The following is a 20,554-nucleotide window of genomic DNA, read 5'->3' on the forward strand; positions in this document are numbered from 1 at the left end:
GCACGAGGACGGGGAAAAAATGCTGGCAAGACAATTGACTGGTTTAGATGGGTATAAAAGGCCACGAAGCCATAATTAACCCCAAGGAAGGTAGGACATCAAATGCCTCTATATAAGTGAATAAAAAGAGTAAAATCTGGAGAGTCTTGTATACCAATGCCCGTAATATGGGAAACAAACTTCTAGATTTTGAGGCTACAATGATGGAAGCGGACTTGGATTTAGTGGCGGTCAAGGAGACGTGGTTCACGAAGAACCATGACTGGAATGTTGCTATACCTGGCTATAATCTATTCAGAAAGGACAGAGTAGGAAAAAAGGGTGGAGGTGTATCTATATCGGAGTGATATACAGACCTCCCTCACAGTCGGAGGAAATGGACAGGGACTTAATTGAACGCATTCGCAAGATAGCTAGGAAAGGGGAAGTACTACTGATAGGTGACTTCAATATGCTGGATGCTGACTGGGGTGTCCCGGCTGCGGGGTCGGCTAGAAGCAAAGAGATCTTAGATTCCCTACAGGAAGAATTGTTCCAGCAGTGGGTAATGAAACAGACACGGGATGGAGCTGTTCTGGACCTGGTGCTTACGAATGGAGAGTACGTTTGTGACGTCAAGGTGGCGGACCATTTGGCATCTAGTGATCATCCTATGGTATGGTTCAATATAAAAACAGAAGAGAGGGCTTATTCGAGATTGAAGGTCCTGGATTTCAAAGGAACTAACTTTGCCGAGATGGGGGAATTTCTCAAGGAACAGTTAGCGGGATGGGAACAGCTGAAGGATGTAGAACAGCAATGGACAAGACTGAAAGGAGCTATATTAAAGGCAACTAACCTTTATGTTAGAAAATTACATAAAAGTAAGAGGAAAAGAAGGCCTCTCTGGTACTCGATTGCAGTAGCTGAAAAGATAAGGGAAAGGAGGCTAGCCTTTGCACGTTATAAGACGACTAAGAAAGGTGAAGACAGGAGAGAATACCTAAATAAGTGAAGAGAAGCTGGAAAAGCTATCAGGAAAGCGAAGCAGTAAATGGAGAAAAAGATAGCTAAAATGGTAAAATTGGGGGACAAGACCTTTTTCAGATATGTAAGTGACAAGAGGAAGTGCCATAATAGCATTGAGGCTCAAAGCTGAGGGAGAGAAATATGTGGAAGATAAGGATAAAGCTGAACTGCTTAAGGATTATTTTAGCTCTGTGCTCACGAATGAAAAACCGGGGGGTAGGGCTGCAGAAAACAAAAGCTAAAGGGGATGGATGTATGGCAGACCAAGACCAGTTTACGGAGGAATGTGTTCATGAGGAGCTTGCCAAACTAAAAGTAGACAGAGCAATGGGGCCTGATGGGATACACCCGAGGGTGCTTAAGGAACTCGGAGAAGTTCTGTCGGCTCCACTGACGGACCTCTTCAATGCTTCCTTAGAAACTGGAGTGGTCCCAGTGGACTGGAGAAGGGCGAATATGGTTCCTTTGCACAAGAGTGGAAGTAAAGAGGAGGTAGGGAATTACAGACCTGTCAGTCTGACCTCGGTGGTGAGTAAGCTAATGGAAACGCTTCTGAAGAGGAGGATTGTGACATTTCTTGAACTACATGGAAAGCGGGACCCGAAGCAGCATGGCTTCACTAGTGGCAGGTCATGTCAGACGAATCTTACTGTCTTCTTCGACTGGGTGACCAAACAGTTGGATGTGGGAGGGGCGCTTGATGTGGTATACTTGGATTTCAGCAAAGCCTTTGACACTGCTCCACACAGGTGACTGATAAATAAATTGAGTGCCCTCGGTGTGGGACCTAGAGCAACTGATTGGGTAAAAAATTGGTTGAATGGTAGGAGATAGAGGGTGGTGGTAAATGGAGCTTGCTCTGAAGAAAAGAATGTCATCAGTGGAGTACCGCAAGGATCGATCCTAGGACCAGCTCTTTTTAACGTCTTTGTGAGCGATATTGCGGAAGGGCTGTCTGGTAAGGTTTGTCTCTTTGCAGATGATACTAAACTCTGCAACAGAGTGGACACCCTGGAGGGTGTGAATGACATAAGGAAGGACCTAGCAAAGCTACAGGAATGGACTGATATTTGGCAACTAAGGTGTAATCCCAAAAAATGCATGGTCATGCACTTGGGTAACAAAAATCTGAGGGAACGGTACAGTATTGGGGGTGTAGTGCTTCAGTGTGCGAAGGAAAAGCGGGACTTGGGGGTGATTGTGTCTGACGACCTTAAAGCTTTCAAACAGGTAGAAATAGCGACGGCCAAAGCCAGAAGGATGCTTGGGTACATAAAGAGAGGCATGACCAGCAGGAAAAAGGAGGGAATGAGGGGACATATGACAAAGTTAAGAGGGAATTGGCTTAGGAGTAACCTAAGAAAGTATTATTTCACAGAAAGGGTGGTGGAGGTGTGGAATGGCCTCCCGGTGGAGGAGTCGAGGACTGTTCTAGAATTTAAAAAGGCATGGGATAAGCATGTGGGATCGCTTAGGAAAAGGAAGAATTAAGGGTTTTAGAGGATGGGCAGACTGGATGGGTCATATGGCCTTTATCTGCCATCATATTTCTATGAACTCCGACACCACCTTTAGCAGGAACTTAGGGTGCATGCGGAGGACTACTCTGTTGTGATGAAACCTAGTATAAGATGCATCCACTACTAAGGCCTGAAGCTCACTGACCCTACGAGCTGAAGTTAACAGCCACCAAGAAAATGACCTTTCAGATGAAGTACTTCAGATGACAGGAATTCAGTGGCTCAAAAGGAGCTTTCATCAGCTGGGTGAGAATGACGTTGAGATCCCATGACACTGGTGGAGGTTTGACCAGAGGCTTTGACAAAAGCAAACCTCTCATGAAGCGAACTAAAAGCTGTCCAGAGATAGGCTTACCCTCTACACGGCGATGATAAGCACTAATCGTACTAAGGTGAACCCTTACAGAGTTGGCCTTGAGACCAGACTCTGATAAATGTAGAAGGTATTCAAGCAGGGTCTGGGTAGGACAAGAAAGAGGATCTAAGGCCTTGCTCTCACACCAGACGGCAAACCTCCTCCATTTGAAAGAGTAGCACCTCTTCGTGGAATCTTTCCTGGAAGCAAGCAAGACTCAGGAGAGACCCAAGGAGGCGAATTCTAAGCTCTCAACATCCAGGCCATGAGAGCTAGAGACTGGAGGTTGGGATGTAGAAGCAACCCCTCGTTCTGGGTGATGAGGATTGGAAAACACTCCAATTTCCACAGTTCCTCGAAGAACAACTCCAGAAGAAGAGGGAACCAAATTTGGCACGGCTAGAAGGGCGCAATCAGAATCATGGTTCCGCAGTCTTGCTTGAGTTTCTGCAAAGTCTTCCTTATTAGAGGTATGGGAGGATACACATACAGAAGGCCTGATCCCCAATGCAGGAGGAAGGCATCTGCCGCTAGTCTGTCGTGGGCCTGAAGCCTGGAACAGAATTGAGGGACCTTGTGATTGATCTGAGTGGCAAGAAAATACACCAAGGGGGTGCCCCATGCACGGAAAACCTTGCGGGCAACGCCCATGTTCAGCCACCACTCGTGAGGTTGCATTACCCTGCTCAGTCTGTCGGCCAGACTGTTGTTTACGCCTGCCAGATAAATGGCTTGGAGAAACATGCCGTGACGGCGTGCCCAAAGCCACATCTGGACACAGAGGGCGAGATCTGGTGCCCCCCTGCTTCTTGGTGTAATACATGGCAACCTGATTGTCTGTCTGAAACAGAATGATGTGGTTGGACAGCTGATCTCTGAAAGCTTTTACAGCGTTCCAGATCGCTCTTAATTCCAGGAAATTGATCTGAAGACCTTTTTCCTGAAAGGACCAGGGTCCTTGAATGTGAAGCCCATCTACATGAGCTCCCCACACCAGGTGGAATGCATCCGTCGTCAGCACTTTTTGTGGCTGAGGAATTTGGACTGCACGTCCCAAGGTCAAATTGGATCGGATCATCCACCACTGAAGAGAATTCCGAAGGTCGATGGATAGCTGGATTACATCCTCTAGATTCCCTGCAGCTTGATACCACTGGGAAGCTAAGGTCCATTGAGCCAATCACATATGTAGACATGCCATGGGAGTTACATGAACTGTGGAGGCCTTGTGCCCTAGAAGTCTCAACATCTGCCGAGCCGTGATCTGTTGAGACACTCAAACTATGGACACCAGGGACAGGAGGTTGTCTGCCCTTGGCTCGGGAAGATAAGCTCGAGCTGTCTGTGTTTAACAGATCTCCAATGAATTCCAACTTTTGAACTGGGATGAGATGGGACTTGAAGTAATTGACCACGAACCCCAGTAGCTCTAGCACCTGAATATTCATTTGCATGGACTGTAGAGCGCCCACCTCCGAGGTGCTCTTTACCAGCCAATCGTCGAGATAAGGGAACACAAACTCCCAGTCTGCGTAGCGACGCTGCGACTACCGCTAAGCACTTTGTAAACACTCTGGGATCAGACGCCACACCAAAGGGCAGTACACTGTACTGATAATGGTGTGTTCCCAACCGAAATCGAAGATACTTCCTGTGAGCTGGAAGTATCGAGATGTGGATGTAAGCGTCCTTTAAGTCCAGAGAGCATAGCCAATCGTTCTCTTGTATCATGGGAAGAAGAGTGCCCAGGAAAACCATCCTGAACTTTTCTCAGATTAGGAATTTGTTCAGGGCCCTTAGGTCTAGGATGGGACGCATCCCTTGTTTTCTTTTGCACAAGGAAGTACCTGGAATAGAATCCCAGCACTTCTTCTCCTAGTGGAACGGGTTCGACCGCTTGGGCCTTTAGAAGGGTAGAGAGTTCCTGCAAGTACCTGTTTGTGCTGGGAGCTGTAAGAATGAGCTCCCAGTGGGCAATTTGGAGGTTTGGATTCCAGATTAAGGGTGTATCCTAACCGGACTATTTGAAGGACCCACCGGTCAGAGGTTATGAGAGGCCACCTTTGGTGAAAAAATATCAACCTCCCCCCAATCAGCAAGTCGTCCAGTACAGACACTTTTACTGAGGCTATGCTCAACTGGAGCCAGTCAAAAGCCCATCCCCTGCTTTTGCTGGGGAGCAGCATGGGCCTTGGACACACGCTGTTGACGCAAACGAGTGCACTGGGGCTGAGCCTGGGTCGGCTGCCGAGAAGCAGGAGAGTACCTATGCCTAGGATAGGAATAGGGAGCACTCCTCTTCCCCCCAAAAAAACTCCTAGATGAGGAGGTAGAAGCAGAAGACGCCCGGCAGGAGAGAGAATCCATAGCATCATTATGCTTCTTGATCTAATCAACAAGATCCTCTACTTTCTCACCAAAAAGGTTGTCCCCACAACAAGGAACATCCGCCATTCGCTGCTGGACTGAATGATCCAGGTCAGAGACACGCAGCCATGAGAGTCTGCGCATCACTATACCTTGAGCAGCAATTCTGGATGCTACATCAAAAGTGTTGAATGTAGCCTTGGCCAGGAATTTTCGACACACCTTCTGCTGCCTGACCACCTGACGAAAAGGCTTGGCTTGCTCCGGAGGGAGTGCATCAACCAAACTAGTTGCCTCACCAAGTTCCAAAAGTGTACGCTCATGAAGAGCTGGTATGATGGTGGCAAGCATAGCGGCCTGATATGTCTTCTTCCCAAAAGAAAAGAGTCCTAGCTTCTCTGCCTGGGGGCGCCGAAGCATAGTCTCTAGTACTCCTGGCTCTCTTGATGGCGGAGTCCACCACCATATAATTGTGGGGTAACTGAGACCTCATCAATCCAGGTTCACCGTGGATCCGATAATGGAATTCAGCCTTCTTTGGGATCACGGGGCCAGACAGAGGGGCAGACCAGTTCCGCATAAGGACTTCCTTCAGTACCTTATGCAGAGGAACTGTTACAGCCTCTTTAGGTGGAAAAGAATAGTCCAGGACTTCGAGCATCTCAGCTTTGGGCTCATCCTCAACTTCCACAGGGAAGGGAATAGCCGCAGCCATATCCCAGACAAAAGACGAAAAGGATAGATTCTCCGGTGGAGATAGTCTCCTCTCTGGTGGGGGGGGGGGGGGGGGGGGGAGGATCTGAGGGAATTCCAAAGGACTCATCAAAAGAAAAGTACCTGGGATCTTCCTCTGCCTCCCACGAACGCTCCTGTTCAGCATCGGTTAACATCTCTCTTAAGGTACTCCGAGACTGAGCCTGCCTCGACGCCAAGGAACGATGTCCTCGATGGCGATGTCGAGAGGCTGACTCCCGCTCGAACTGAGGCAAAGCGTCCTCCACCGAAGTCGAAGGAGAGTCGACCTGGATAGCAGCAGACGCTGATGCCGTAGGCAGCACCAGGGTCGGATACCTCACTGCAGGAGAAGGGCCAGACATCGCTGCAGCAGATGGTGCGGAAGGCGTAAGCATCCCCGACACCGAAGCTGACTGACGTAGCAGTACCTCCAGAAGTTCTGGAAACTTGACCCGGATGCGCTCGTCAAGAGCCGCCATCGGAGAAGGCTGCGGGGCCGGTGGAGCAGGCGGTGTTAGAATCCGTCAAGGCTCGGGTACCGGGCTGCTAGACCGACGCATCGGCACCTCCTGTATAGAGGGAAAGCGATCCTCTCGGCGCCGACACTTCTCGGATGCCGAGTCTCTCAACACCCCGGAGCTCCCGGCAACGTGTGCTGAAGGAGAACGATGACGGTGCTCCTTCACCTTCGCTCGACACCTGTCATCGAGACTCCTCGGTACCGACGAGGACGTGGAATCCTCACGTCTCCTCGGGGCTGGATCCAACGAAGGTCGGTCCCGGGGGGCCTGCACAACAGGAGGCCTCGAGGCAGGTGGAGACCCACTCGACGCCTCACTACTCCCAGCGTGAGTTGGTCTATCAGCAGCCATTACCTCTGCTCCCGACGTCGCCAACCTCGGTACCAATATCGACGTCAACATCGAAGGACCGGACCGAGCCCCAAAAAGCTTTTCTCGTTGGGCTTGACGCTCGAGTCCGTTTCTTCATACGAAGACACAGACTACAAGCGGCTGGGCTATAGTCGGGCCCAAGGCACTGGATACACTAGGCATGGGTATCGGTACCTGAGATGGTCCGGTTGCACCAAGTATAACGTTTGAAGCCGCTGGGTGTGTTCGATGACATGGAAGGAAAAACGGCTTCGGCGAAATCAAAAGACGTGATTGTGCCTGTTAAAGAAAAAGGGCACAAAACAAACAGGGAAAAAGCCGGCCACGTCGAAAAGAAAGAAAACTTAGAAAAGGGCAAAAAAACTAAAAGAGAACTACGGGAGATAGTTTTTTTTTTTTTTTTTTTTTTTACAAATAACGAAAAGAAAACAGCGAAAAAGGTCCGACTCTGTTCCTGGGCCTAAACGAGAACAAGAAAAATCCTGTCACCTCGTTGCAGACGCTCGTGCGACAGGCGGGAAGTCATCCGCGCATGCACGGTGCAAGCAATTTGCGCGCCATAAGACTCTGGCAAAACTTTTTATGTATACACTAGTAAAAGAGGCTCGTTTCAGAGCAAATGAAACGGGCGCTAGCAAGGTTTTTGTCGCCACCCCCCTCCCTCCCTGGCCAACCCCTTCGTTGTTCTGCCATGGCTCCGCCCCCAACGTCATGACGTTTGACGCGAGGGCGGGGCCCGGAGCGATTTCCACCCCGCCTCCCTCCCTCCCTGCCAACCCCTTTCGTTGTTCTGCCATTGCTCCGCCCTCGAGGGCGGGGCCCGGAGCGATTTTGGTGGCTTCACCACCACGAACCTTCGAACCTTTTTGAAGGAAGTCAGGGCTTGGCTTCACTGACGTCAGTGTCCTCAGAACGCTGAGGGTGAGTTTTATTATAGTAGAGATATTTTTTGCTTAAAAAATTGCCGTTTCCTGGGCCGATGCGGATGTCGACCCACGTGAGAACAAGCAGCCTGCTTGTCCTCAGAGAATTATCCTATATAATAAAACGCACCTCCAACGTTCTGAAGCTGGCAGCGTGGACAAAAACCTTGAAGCATTCGTGCTCCTGACATGATGACGTCACCAACGACCGTGCCCAATCACAGCACAGCAGCGCGAGTCACCGTCACCTTCAACGTATTACAAACAAAAAAACCTGCCAACGGCACAAAAAAAAAAATCATAAGAAGAAAGAAAAAGGGCATCAGCACTTTCGGAAAAAACAGGTTAACCCCCCCTTCCCCACAAACAAGGAATAAAATCCAACGCCCATCCAAACTGAACAGAAGATCACATCAACTGGCCACAACCCCCCTCACCCGCCCTCTCACATTTCCAAACGTTCTAAAAATGTAGTTGTGTAGAACGAGCCTCCTCCATGAGTGTATGCCCCGCCCTCGCGTCACAACGTGATGACGTTGAGGGCGGAGCATACACTTATGGAGGAGCTTCGATCTACACAACCCGGTTCATACGCTACAAAACGTCACATCAAATGCATCGCTATCGCCCCACCCTCGCGTCACAACGCGATGACGTTGAGGGCGGAGCCCTGAGACTTGGGAGAAAGCGAGGGAGAAAAGCAGCATGAATGTGGAAGCGAGGGAGCGAGCGAACCAGCCTCAATGTGAGGGAGAGAGCAGGCAGGCAGCCAGAACGTCGCAGGGAGGGAGCCAGCCAGCCTGCCTGAACGTGGGTGGGAGGGAGCCAGGGAGCCAAAACAAAACCAATATGCACGTTATAGATGAATGTAAGTATTACAGGACTTCAAGTGTGATTTTAAAAGGCAAGCAACATTATCCTCTTTGTGATATTATGTAAATTTAACGATTTATCTATAACCTACTGAAATACTAATAGAAATTGTGTTGAGCATATTGGGGTGTTAACACTGTATTCCTGTGCACTTTACTTAGCCAAGAGATGGATTTTTAATTATTATTATTTTAATTGAATCAGGAAATTAAACAGTCTGAATAGCGGTGGAAAGGAGAGACGGACGGACCCTGGACCCTGAAGCTGGGAGGGGGGAAGGGAATAAAAAGGGGAGGGGGAGGGCCCTGAAGCACCCTGTCATTCTCTCTCACATACACACTCTCATTATCACACACACACTCTCACATAGACAGCCTCACTTTGTCACACACACACTCGCACATTCACTCTGTCCCTCTCACAAAGTCACTCTCATACACACACACTCTCTCAAACATACACACTACGATGAAAACCATGCTAGCGCCCGTTTCAATGGTCTCAGAAACGGGCCTTTTTTACTAGTATGTACATATTTGGCCATGCTATTTTATAAGGACCCTTTTCTGCCTGTAAAACATGCTTTACAAGGAAAAAATAGATTTCCCCTTAAGATTAACTAAAGAACTTCTTCTAAAGACAACAATTCTACAAAAGACTACAGTTTCTTATGTTTTAACTAGTAAAAAAGGCCCGTTTCTGGAACGAATGAAACGGGCGCTAGCAAGGTTTTCCTGGGAGTGTGTATGTTTGAGAGAGAGCCAGAGTGAATGTGCAGGTGTGTGACAGAGTGAGACTGTCTGTGTGACAGTGTGTGTGTGAGAATGAGAGTGTGTGACAGGGCCCCCTCCCCTGTTCCTAATGCCCCTCACCCCGTTCCCTCCCCTCCTTTTCCTCCTCCTTCCCACACTTTGGGTTCCTTAAGGCTTTCAAAAGTCTATGTACCCCCGTGGCCCTAACGCTCAGTATCCGGATACCCCACCGCTTTCCTCCTCACCCCTCCCCCAAGATGTAATACTTTCACGTCCTTCATTTTTTAAAAAAAAGTGTCCTATCTACCCTGTGTACAAATGCTCGGCATTCAGATTGTGTTCCTCTCGTAAATTTTAATTTCTTTCATTCATTCAGAACTTGCCCCCCCCCCCCCCCCCCCCCGAACACTTTTGGTTCCTTCAGTCTTTTAAAACTCTCCTATGTACCCTGTGTGCTAATGGCCAGCATTGACAAGTCCATAGACCGCTATTAAATGGACTTGGAAAAATTCCGCATTTTTAGGTATAACTTGTCTGGAATGTTTTTACGTTTGGGAAGCGTGCCAGGTGCCCTTGACCTGGATTGGCCACTGTCGGTGACAGGATGCTGGGCTAGATGGACCTTTGGTCTTTCCCAGTATGGCACTACTTATGTACTTATGTACTTATGAGATTGTTTTCCTGTCCCAAATTTGCATGTCTTTCAGTCATTCACAACTCCTCCCCCCCTCTCCAGTTTAACACTTTCATTTCCTTCAGTCTTTTAAAAGTCTCCTATCTACCCTGTGTCCTAATGGCCAGCATTCATAGTTCAGAACTCCCCCCTCCATTTAACACTTTCGGTTCCTTCAGTCTTTTAAAACTCTCCTATCAACCCTGTGTCCTAATGGCCAGCACTCAGATTGTTTTGCTTTGCCAAATTGTCTGTCACTGAGGTCACTGAGGTCAGTGCGTGCCTGCCTAGCAGACCACTTCCGGCAGGCACGGTCCCAGGCACATCCTGTTGGAGGTGAGAATTATTATATAGGATTTGTCTACCAAAATTCCCAGTCCCATTACTGTGATGCTTAGCTGATAACCATACCTCTAATTAATACTGTTGTCAGCATTCTTCAAGTACCCACATAATAAAATTCAACATATTTTTTGTGTGTATTCTCAGATTGTTCTTCTAGGGTGAAATCAGGAGAGCAACACATACAAATATTTATAGAAATAAATGTACAAGACAAAGTGCATCACAAAATACTCATAAAATGCAACCACATGGTGAATTAGCAAACTAGACCAGGCTTAACTAAGTTTTAGTGTAGATTTGTGGAAGCAACAGAAAGAAAGAAAAAATTTCTACCTTTCTAAATTAATTCCTGCCCTAGATGCACTAGATAAGATGGCAGCAAGAGCGATCTTCGAAGGTGTAAACAGCAGACAGGCATCGGTTAATGCTACCCGATTAAGGAACTCATCAGCAGCTTTCCTTAGAACTTCTGGATTCTCCAACATTGGATACCGAGTCTAGAAAGATTTACATATATATTATTTCTGGTGCTTTTATCTAAACACGCCCAAGTTCACAGACTCCTCACTCTGACAAAAAAAAAAAACATCCATTTAGCATGGTGTGGCTCAGTGTCCTGCAAAATGTGTTCCACTCCAAATTAACTTGCCCTGCACTAGGAACACAAAAATACCTAGGCAGAATAACTGTGTGGTGATGCAGTGAAGGCACTGTATCTCCACGAGCACTTTGCTTTTTACAGCTAAGTACAAACATGAAGTACCACAATGCTCTTTAAAGGTTCTGCTCCCACAGAACACTACAGGAGAACATTAAAATTGTACCAAAATCTGCATTTTGAATCCATTAATCTAATTATCAAACAATGCTATATCTAAAAAACCAGAAAGCATCACAGCCCTAGAGTAGTACAACATTCAATTGTTTACAGAATTGGCAGAATCTATCCCTCTGAATGGGTCAAGCGCGTACTGTTTCAATCTTCTTTAACTAAAGGTGTGAATTAAAGCACAGGCAAATCAGACACGTACTAGGGTCCAAACTTTTAGGGGGTCCATGACAGATGCCTTGTGTTGACTGTTTCTTCTACTCAGCTTGATGGCAGAATCAGTTGCAGTTAAGAAGCATTGCTCATTGGATTGATCAGTAAGGGGATGTGGTCAGATGATCATACTGAGAGGAAGAGCAGGGGAATAGACACAAAAGATTATGCCAGGGAAGTAAAGGTCAAAAAAAGGAAGGAGAAATTTTAATTATTCCAGGAAGGCTAGGGAAATGGAAAGATGATTATGGCATAACTAGTGAAAAAGGCCCGTTTCTGACAGAAATGAAACAGGCGCTAGCAAGGTTTTCCTCGGAGTGTGTATGTTTGAGAGAGTGTGTGCAAGATTGACTGTGTGAGAGAGAGTGAATGTGCGAGTGTGTGTGTGTGTGTGACAGAGAGAGAGTGAGACTGGGTGCGAGTGTGTCCGTGAGAGGGAGAGTGTGTGTGTGAGAATCAGAGTGTGTGCCAGGGGCCCCTCCCTCCTCCCTCCCAGTTCCAGAGTGGATACACTTGCTACTGAATAAAAGAATCGAAAGAGTGTACAGAACCTGGGCAGGGCCTGGTCCGGTCCAGAGGGACTAGCAGGTAAGATCTAATTTCTCCTTCCTTAGCGTCCCTCTGGACCGGACCAGGATTGGACTGATGGGAAGTACCAAAGCAGTAATCTGAAGGGAGGGACCCTACGAAAACCGCATAGAAATATTCATACTGCATAGGCCGCCTCCTGGCAACAACTAACATGTAGTGTGGCTCAATGAGCAAAAGAATGAAGCTAAGAGTAGGTGGCCATCTTACCAATGCTCACCGAGAGCACCAAAAATCGCTGTAGTAAGAATAGGGCCCGTTTCTGAAATTGTGGGATATGTTGTAATACTCTGTGGAACTGCCCTCTCAGTGAGAAGACAAATAGAAGTTCTCATTTCCTCAATCCGTCGCGATATAGCGGGTTAGAAACAACCAAACCCATATGTTACTGGCTAGAAGGACGAAACAAATAAGAAAAACACCAATTGGGAAAGGTGAAAACGCGAAACTACAGCAGGCCGAAAAGAAGTAACCAACTGTAGGAGTACTCCACACATAGATCTACTTACTACAATGGCTACTAGGAAACACTACTTGAAGAGGAAAAACATTATAGAAAAAGGCTATGGCTACCAGGAAACAGTGGTTTAAGAGGAAAACCTAAAAGAAAACCGTGGTTTAGGTGAAGGCCCTGAAAGAAAAAACAAGGGCTACCCGAAAAACAGTGCTGTAAGAGAAAAAACCGTAAAGGACACCAGAAGAAAACAAGCCAAACAGAGGACCTACGAGAGCTGAAAGATTAAGATTGTGAGACTAAGATCCTTAAGTAAACGAGAACTTCCAAAAGGACGAAGCCATATCGGGCCTCAAAAACAGGAAAAAACAAAAAACTGCAGAAGAAAAGAGAGTAATCCTTTATGAAAACCAACAAAAAATGAATCAAGAACAAATAAGAGAGACGAGGCTCAACAACGCAACCGCCGCATAGAAAGAACTACTTAAGCTTAAAAACGCGTTCTTAAGTAAGAAAACTCACAAAAGAGTCAAACCATAAGACCAAATAAAGTGTGGTATGGATGAAAGATGGAATATATATATATATATATATATATATATATATATATATATATATATATATATATATGTATTTCTAAAATATAAGACAACGCCTAGTGAGTTGACGGAAGAAAGACCCCTGCTAAACGATGGTGTCTATCCCTGTCTCCGCCAAGAGTGTTGCTGGATGGAAGAAGCAAGAAATGTTTGTGAAGCTGAAGGCAAAAAAGAGATAGCCCTGAAGAGTCGCAGTGAGGTAGCAATGCTGAAAGGATGAGTGTCCATTCACTTAAATGCAGGGTGAGAAAACTAAGAAAAAATGACTTGTAATGATTCGACTGCCGCCACATGGTCAGCTGAAGGCAGTTAAACGAATATCCACCCATGACAAGAGCCTCACTGATTACAAACTCAAGAGTATACTGTTAGTTCTTCCGCGGTGGATGGCAGAACCCATTGCCATGGCAAAGACCAACATAACTCTCCCCACCTTGTTTGTCCGTAAGGGAACAAACTTCACCTGCAGGTAACCGAAATGCTGTGGTCCCACAGAAAATACCATATACAAATAAGCTTCTGCCAAAAGGTATACTGCAAGAAGCACCCCTATGACTGAACTAAAGTTCTTATGATAAGTAGATGATACATAAATATCGTGATTGATGACCCTGAAATTCCAAACAGGATGAAGGAAAAAGTCCTTCTTGGGAACTAGACCGGAAAATTGTACTCTGTAGAATAGAACGAGGAAATGGCCGAAGACTCAAGGTCCCCAAGAAAAATATAAAGCTGCAGAGAAGACGAAAGTCTCTGCGCCAACCTGACTAAAGGGAGAACATTAGAGATATCTGAAGAGAGATCCAATAAGAGGCCTGGCTACATGCACCACCCAACCTAGAGACTGTAAGAAATGCACCACCCGGTGCATGACTTGAGAACTCTGCTGATAAGACTCTCTCCAATTAGCCCGTCATCTAGGTAAGGATGAAAACGATGATCCCTTGTTTCATGAGCAGTGCTTCTACTACGACCGTAGCTTAGGAGAAAGTGCGCATAGCTGCCGCGAGACCGAAGAGCAGGGCACGAAACTAGGAATGTCAACCTAGAATCGTAAAGCACCAGAATCTGCAATGAACCTGCCAAATAGGAACATGAAACTAAGCCTCTGACATATGCAAGGCCGTTAAATACTCCCCTCGCTGAACTGTCACCATGACTGACCGAGGATTCCCCATACAAAAAATTACGACCCTAAGAACGCGATGAACATCCTATTAGATCTAAAATAGAATGGAAGGAAGAGTACTGCCGAAAATGACCGGTTAATGCTTAAGCAAAAAACTAGCCATTTTCTGGGGTCTGGGGAGAAGAGGAAGGGTGACCAAGGACACTACCTAAATAGGGCTGCAAACCCCAGCCCTATCCCTGTGGCGTCTCTTAGCTGGTTAAACTCTGTCTATAGGTATCCACCAGTTCTGGTAGCACGCTCTGGACAGGAAAATTTATTTATTTATTTTTTATATATTTTTTATTTATTTATTTATTTTTTAGTAGGTTCAACCATTTGCTCAGCATGGACATATGATTCACTGGCCTTTAATTCCCTGGATCTCCCCAATCCTCGTACCATGGTCATGTCTCCTCCCCTCACGGACATGTACCAAACCCACACTGCTGACAGACAGTATTTTTTTTTTAACCTTTTTTGCAAAGCTCTGGCGCTGACAAAAACATGGCTCCTCAACCTGGCAGGGCTCTGTCTGGCCTAGCCCCAACACTTTGCGCCACTTTTTTTTTTTTTTAAACAAGCTGGACATTGCTGACTGTACCCGAAGAGGCCCTAAAGAAAACGCAAAACTCCAGCGCTGACCCAGCAGATGCTGAAGCCTCCTCTGCATGGCGGAGCTGTGTCTGACTGAGCAACAATGCTTCACACCGTTTTCTCTCTTTTTTTTTTTTTTTAAAATAAGCTAGCTTCTGCTGCACAAACGTACAGAAACGGAGAAACAGCTGCTGAGGAAGAAAATGTTGCGTCAAAAAACCCCAGACACCATTAAATTCTTGTCCTTTTTTTTTTTTTTTAATAGCTAAGCCTGCTCGTTACAATTATGGTGCTCGTTAGCCATCTGAGTATTGTCTCTTTTTTTTTTTTTTTTTTTAAACAACTTGCTCGTTTAAAATGCTGTGGAAGGAAAAAAAAATACTTGTACTTTTAACTTTCCATAGTGGCTGCCTCTCCCAAAGACATACACCTTTCTAAACAAAGGGTAGCCCTTCCCAGCTACATATGGGAGATGGGGAGGAAGGGGGGAGGGACCCGGGGACACCCGAGTTTAACACCCCCAGAGGCTGTAAAAGAAAGAAAGGAAAAGAAATCCCTAGCTGACCAGCGTCTTACAGAGAATTCCTAGGCACAGAAGAAGAGGTAGCATTGTAGTTCTTATTATTAACCTCTAAAAGAGAAAGAGAGAGACTAAAGGGCTCGCTTCCTACCTGCTGGGAGACTGAGAAAATACTGAGGCTAAGATCACATGACCAGGGCTCCTATTGGCTCTCTAGAGTCAGAGTTTTTTCTCAGTCTCCACCTGCTGGTAGGTGAGCACAACCCATCAGTCCAATCCTGGTCCGGTCCAGAGGGACGCTAAGGAAGTTTGTATTGTTGACAAATGATCTGACAATACAGAGTTTTAAATTGCTGTTTCTACCAGGTAGAATATGTTTTAAAGCTGTTTTAGTGATATTTAATTTAGATTTCATGATATTCATATGTACAGATGGGTAGCTTTCAAATAAATTAAATTAAATTAAAAAGGCGTGCAGTAAGAAAACAAAAACCTTTTGTCCTTTACCTTTTAAGGCGCAGTTTATCCAGTAGAAACAGCTTTAGACATGTTTCAGATGGAAGAAGAAAACAAAACCGACAATGTGAATCAGCAGCTCCTAGGTGTGCTTGGTTTTGAGTGTATGGGAATGACGGCTGTGTTGGGGAGTGGAAACAGATTAACCAATGAGCTTCCTTGCTTACAGTGTAGTTGACTGGGTCACTTTCACTCGTGTGTAGTAATCGTCCTGCTGCCCTGCTGCATGGCCAGAGTCGGAGAGGAGAGGGGACTGTCTCTCTTTGTTAAATTGTACAGCGCTGCGTAACCCTAGTAGCGCTCTAGAAATGTTAAGTAGTAGTAGTAGTGAGCGATCGGCTGCAGGAGGGTGGGTGAGGGGGACTGTGGGCGGGGGGACGGGGTGCAGCGGCGATTTTGTTTGGTTTTGAGTGTTTGGGAATGATGGCAGCGTTGTGGAGTGGAAACAGAGATTAACCAATGGGCTTCCTTGATTCGTTGAGTGTCAGTGCTCCGCCCTCAACGTCATCGCGTTTGGCGCGAGGGCGGAGCAGACACTCTTGGGCAAACCGGATATCTATGCCACTTCAAGTTTCCAGCTTGAGGCTTCATTAGACCGTTGGAGGTGCGTTTTATATAGAGAGATTAAGAAAAATATCAGGAAGTATTTTTTCACGGAGAGAGTGATGGATGCTTGGAATGCCCTCCCGCGGGAGGTGGAGGAGAGGAAAACGGTAACGGAATTCAAACATGCGTGGGATAAACATAAAGGAATCCTCCTCAGAAGGAAGGGATCCCCAGAAGCTTAGCCGGCGGTGGGAGGTGGGGATAGTGCTGGGCAGACTTATACGGTCTGTGTCCTGAAAAAGACAGGTACAAATCAAGGTAAGGTATACACAAAAAATGACACGTGAGTTTATCTTGTTGGCCAGACTGGGTGGACCGTGCAGGTCTTTTTCTACCGTCATCTACTATGTTACTTTCTAGAAGGAATGGTGATTATGTTGGCAGAGTGAGGAACCCAATAAACATTTGTTACCTTTAGGGTCTAAATCTAAAATTAAATCTTTTCAAAAGTAATCCAAACAATAACAAAAGTTTTAATTTACAAATTCAATTCATATCTCTGCATGTCTAAAAATCACAAGTAAACCATCCTGAAAAGTTTCCCTTCAATCTTTTAAATACACATACTTAATCTACAGTAAAATGGGAAAAAAAGCAAGACTGCAACCTGCATTTCAACCAATGGCATAAAAATAAACATGCCCCTAAATATCTGTCAAGAAATAAGAATGCTAAAATGATGTCAGAATACCTTTAGATCAATCAGGAATCCTTCAAATGGTCTGTAGGGATTGTGTACTACTAGATGAAAATTTAGCTGCTGAATAAGTAGTAGCTCATATTCCAAGATCTGTTCAAGTGCTTTCTCCTGCCCCAGGGGAACTTCTCGAAGGTTACCAACAAACTGGATGCTGGATACATTAAATTCATCTACTTTGCATGCCAAAAACACACAGGTAAGCCTTAAATAGGAAAAAAAAAAAAACATTAATCTGATATTCACTCCATATACATAAACAAAAGTTCTCTTGATCTATATCTAGAGGAGAGGGGGGGAGGGGGATATGAGCATTTGTTTCAATGGCATTTTCCATGTTTCACGTTTTTAGTTATACATTTTGGATTTTCTTGTGTCAAAGAGTTTGCATTCTTCATGAATAATGTGAACTATTAACACTGCCCACAACAACAACAAAAAACACACACACAACCAAACAAAACTGAACAAAAACTCCTGCACAGGACACAGGAAACTAAAGAGTGAACATTGTGATCCTGCACACTCTTTATACATGACTGGTATCTCAACAACCTATACAAAGCTTTAAAAAAAATACTAAAGTAGTTAAAAATTTACAAAGCTGTTTTGAGCATGTAAGTTATCATATCTGAAGAGACCAATGCACACTTAAAACAGAAGTACAATGATCTCCAGTGTACAGAAAGGCGTTTTGTTTTTTTAAACAGCATCCATGCAGAACTTGATGGCTGCATGGATTATTGTCTATTAAGACACTGATATTGTATAAAAGCAAAGTTGAAGCTAATGAAACTTGAATGACTCAGCAGCAGAAGCCATCCCTATAACTGCTGCTGAGCATATCTGTGATGCATATGCAAAACAAATTGTGAATGAAGGGTTTAGAAGCTGGGTATAAGACAAGAAGGGGTGTAGAGAACGGAAGCTGGTATTGTCATATAAATTTCCGTATGTAATCCATCAATCCAAGGGAGAAATCCCAGCTAGGTAGGCTCCATGAATCAACATGGTCTTTACTTGTCATCTACTAACATGCTACCATGTAGTAGACCACATGCATAAAGTTCCCATAGTTTAACAAACCACTGGAATGGACCAGGCAATTCTCTGGATTAATGCCACTGAAAACAATTGTCCTGCTGGAGCATCATTCTACAAACTATATCAGAGTACCCAACAGCATCAGCAAAGAGTTGTACAAGATGTGAAGCTGATTCATCACACTTTAAACAAAGAAGTCAGACAACAGAAAAGAGAATAAATGCTAGGCTGCACATTAAGAGCAATTTATAAAAGGTCCCCTGGGTTCAAAATCCAACTAGGCACTATTTCAGATGTCTGTGGATTCAAGTGTGCCTTAAAAAAACAGCCTCACACAACCTGTTACAATTATATCTAATAACACACCCATGTACATTCACACTAGTTCGGGTGCTCAAGAGCTGGTGAAAATTTTCAAATCTATAACATACTTTGGGGCTATTTTCAAAACAGGAAAACATCCAAAAAGTAGCATAAAGCGGCATTGGATGTTTTGTTTGCGAAAAAGTCCAAATCGCTATTTTCAAAACTCATTTTTGAGATGTTTTTCTATGCAGTTCATCTGCAGTGCATCCAAATCAAAAGGGTGTGTTTCTGGGGCATATCAGGGTCAGGATTTGGGCGTTCCCAAAACATGGATATTAATGGAACAAAACAAAACATCCCGGGATACAATTTAGATCTTGGTCTAGACCTGCTTTTCATCACAACTAAGTCAGAAAAAAGGTGCCCTAAATGACCAGATGACCACTGGAGGGATTAAGGCATGACATAGTAACATAGTAGATGACGGCAGAAAAAGACCTGCACGGTCCATCCAGTCTGCTCAACAAGACAACTCATGTGTGCTACTTTTGTGTATACCCTACTTTGATTTGTACCTGTGCTCTTCAGGGCACAGACCGTATAAGTCTGCCCAGCACTAGCCCCGCCTCCCAACCACCGGCTCTGGCATAGACCATATAAGTCTGCCCAGCACTATCCCCGCCTCCCACCACCGGCTCTGGCACAGACCGTATAAGTCTGCCCAGCGCTATCCCTGCCTCCCAACCTCCAGTCCCGCCTCCCACCACTGGCTCTGGCACAGACCGTAGAAGTCTGCCCCGCACTATCCCCGCCTCCCAACCTCCAGCCCCGCCTCCCACTACCGGCTCTGCTATCCAATCTCGGTTAAGCTCCTGAGGATCCTTTCCTTCTGAACAGGATTCCTTTATGTTTATCCCACGCATGTTTGAATTCCGTTACCGTTTTCCTCTCCACCACCTCCCGCGGGAGGGCATTCCAAGCATCCACCACTCTCTCCGTGAAGAAATACTTCCTGACATTTTTCTTGAGTCTGCCCCCCCTTCAATCTCATTTCATGTCCTCTCGTTCTACCGCCTTCGTATCTCCGGAAAAGGTTCATTTGCGGATTAATACCTTTCAAATATTTGAACGTCTGTATCATATCACCCCTGTTTCTCCCTTCCTCCAGGGTATACATGTTCAGGTCAGCAAGTCTCTCCTCATACGTCTTGTTACGCAAATCCCATACCATTCTCGTAGCTTTTCTTTGCACGCTTCGATTCTTTTTACATCCTTAGCAAGATACGGCCTCCAAAACTGAACACAATACTCTAGATGGGGCCTCACCAACGACTTATACAGAGGCATCAACACCCCCTTTCTTCTGCTGGTCACACCTCTCTCTATACAGCTCAACAACCTTCTAGATACAGCCACCGCCTTGTCACACTGTTTCGTCACCTTCAAATCTTCAGATACTATCACCCCAAGGTCCCTCTCCCCGTCTGAACCTATCAGACTCTCGCCACCTAACACATACGTCTCCCGTGGATTTCTATTCCCTAAGTGCATCACTTTGCATTTCTTCGCATTGAATTTTAATTGCCAGACCTTAGACCATTGTTCTAGCTTCTTCAAATCCTTTTTCATGTTTTCCACTCCCTCCGGGGTGTCCACTCTGTTACAGATCTTAGTATCATCCGCAAATAGGCAAACTTTACCTTCTAACCCTTCGGCAAGGTCACTCACAAATATATTGAACAGAATCGGCCCCAGCACCGATCCTTGAGGCACTCCACTACTCACCTTTCCCTCCTCCGAGCTAACTCCATTCACCACCAACCTCTGGCGTATGTCCGTCAACCAGTTCCTAATCCAGTTCACCACTTTAGGTCCTATCTTCAGCCCATCCAGTTTATTTAAAAGCCTCCTGTGGGGAACCGTATCAAAAGCTTTGCTGAAATCTAAGTAGATTACGTCCATAGCTCGTCCCT

General features: G+C 45.7%; 1 protein-coding gene across 1 annotated transcript in view; it reads right to left on the reverse strand.

Annotated features, from left to right (window-relative positions):
- CCNH (cyclin H) overlaps positions 1-20,554 on the reverse strand; it is a 103,507-nt gene that overhangs the window by 40,572 nt on the left and 42,381 nt on the right. Inside the window, exons 4-5 of the mRNA XM_030193364.1 lie at positions 17,226-17,436; positions 10,778-10,941 (exon numbers count right to left, since the gene is read on the reverse strand). Of these exons, the coding sequence (XP_030049224.1) occupies positions 10,778-10,941; positions 17,226-17,436 (375 nt within the window). The remainder of the gene's footprint in view (positions 1-10,777; positions 10,942-17,225; positions 17,437-20,554) is intronic.

This window comes from Microcaecilia unicolor, chromosome 2 (genome assembly GCF_901765095.1).
Source record: "Microcaecilia unicolor chromosome 2, aMicUni1.1, whole genome shotgun sequence".
NCBI lineage: Eukaryota > Metazoa > Chordata > Amphibia > Gymnophiona > Siphonopidae > Microcaecilia > Microcaecilia unicolor.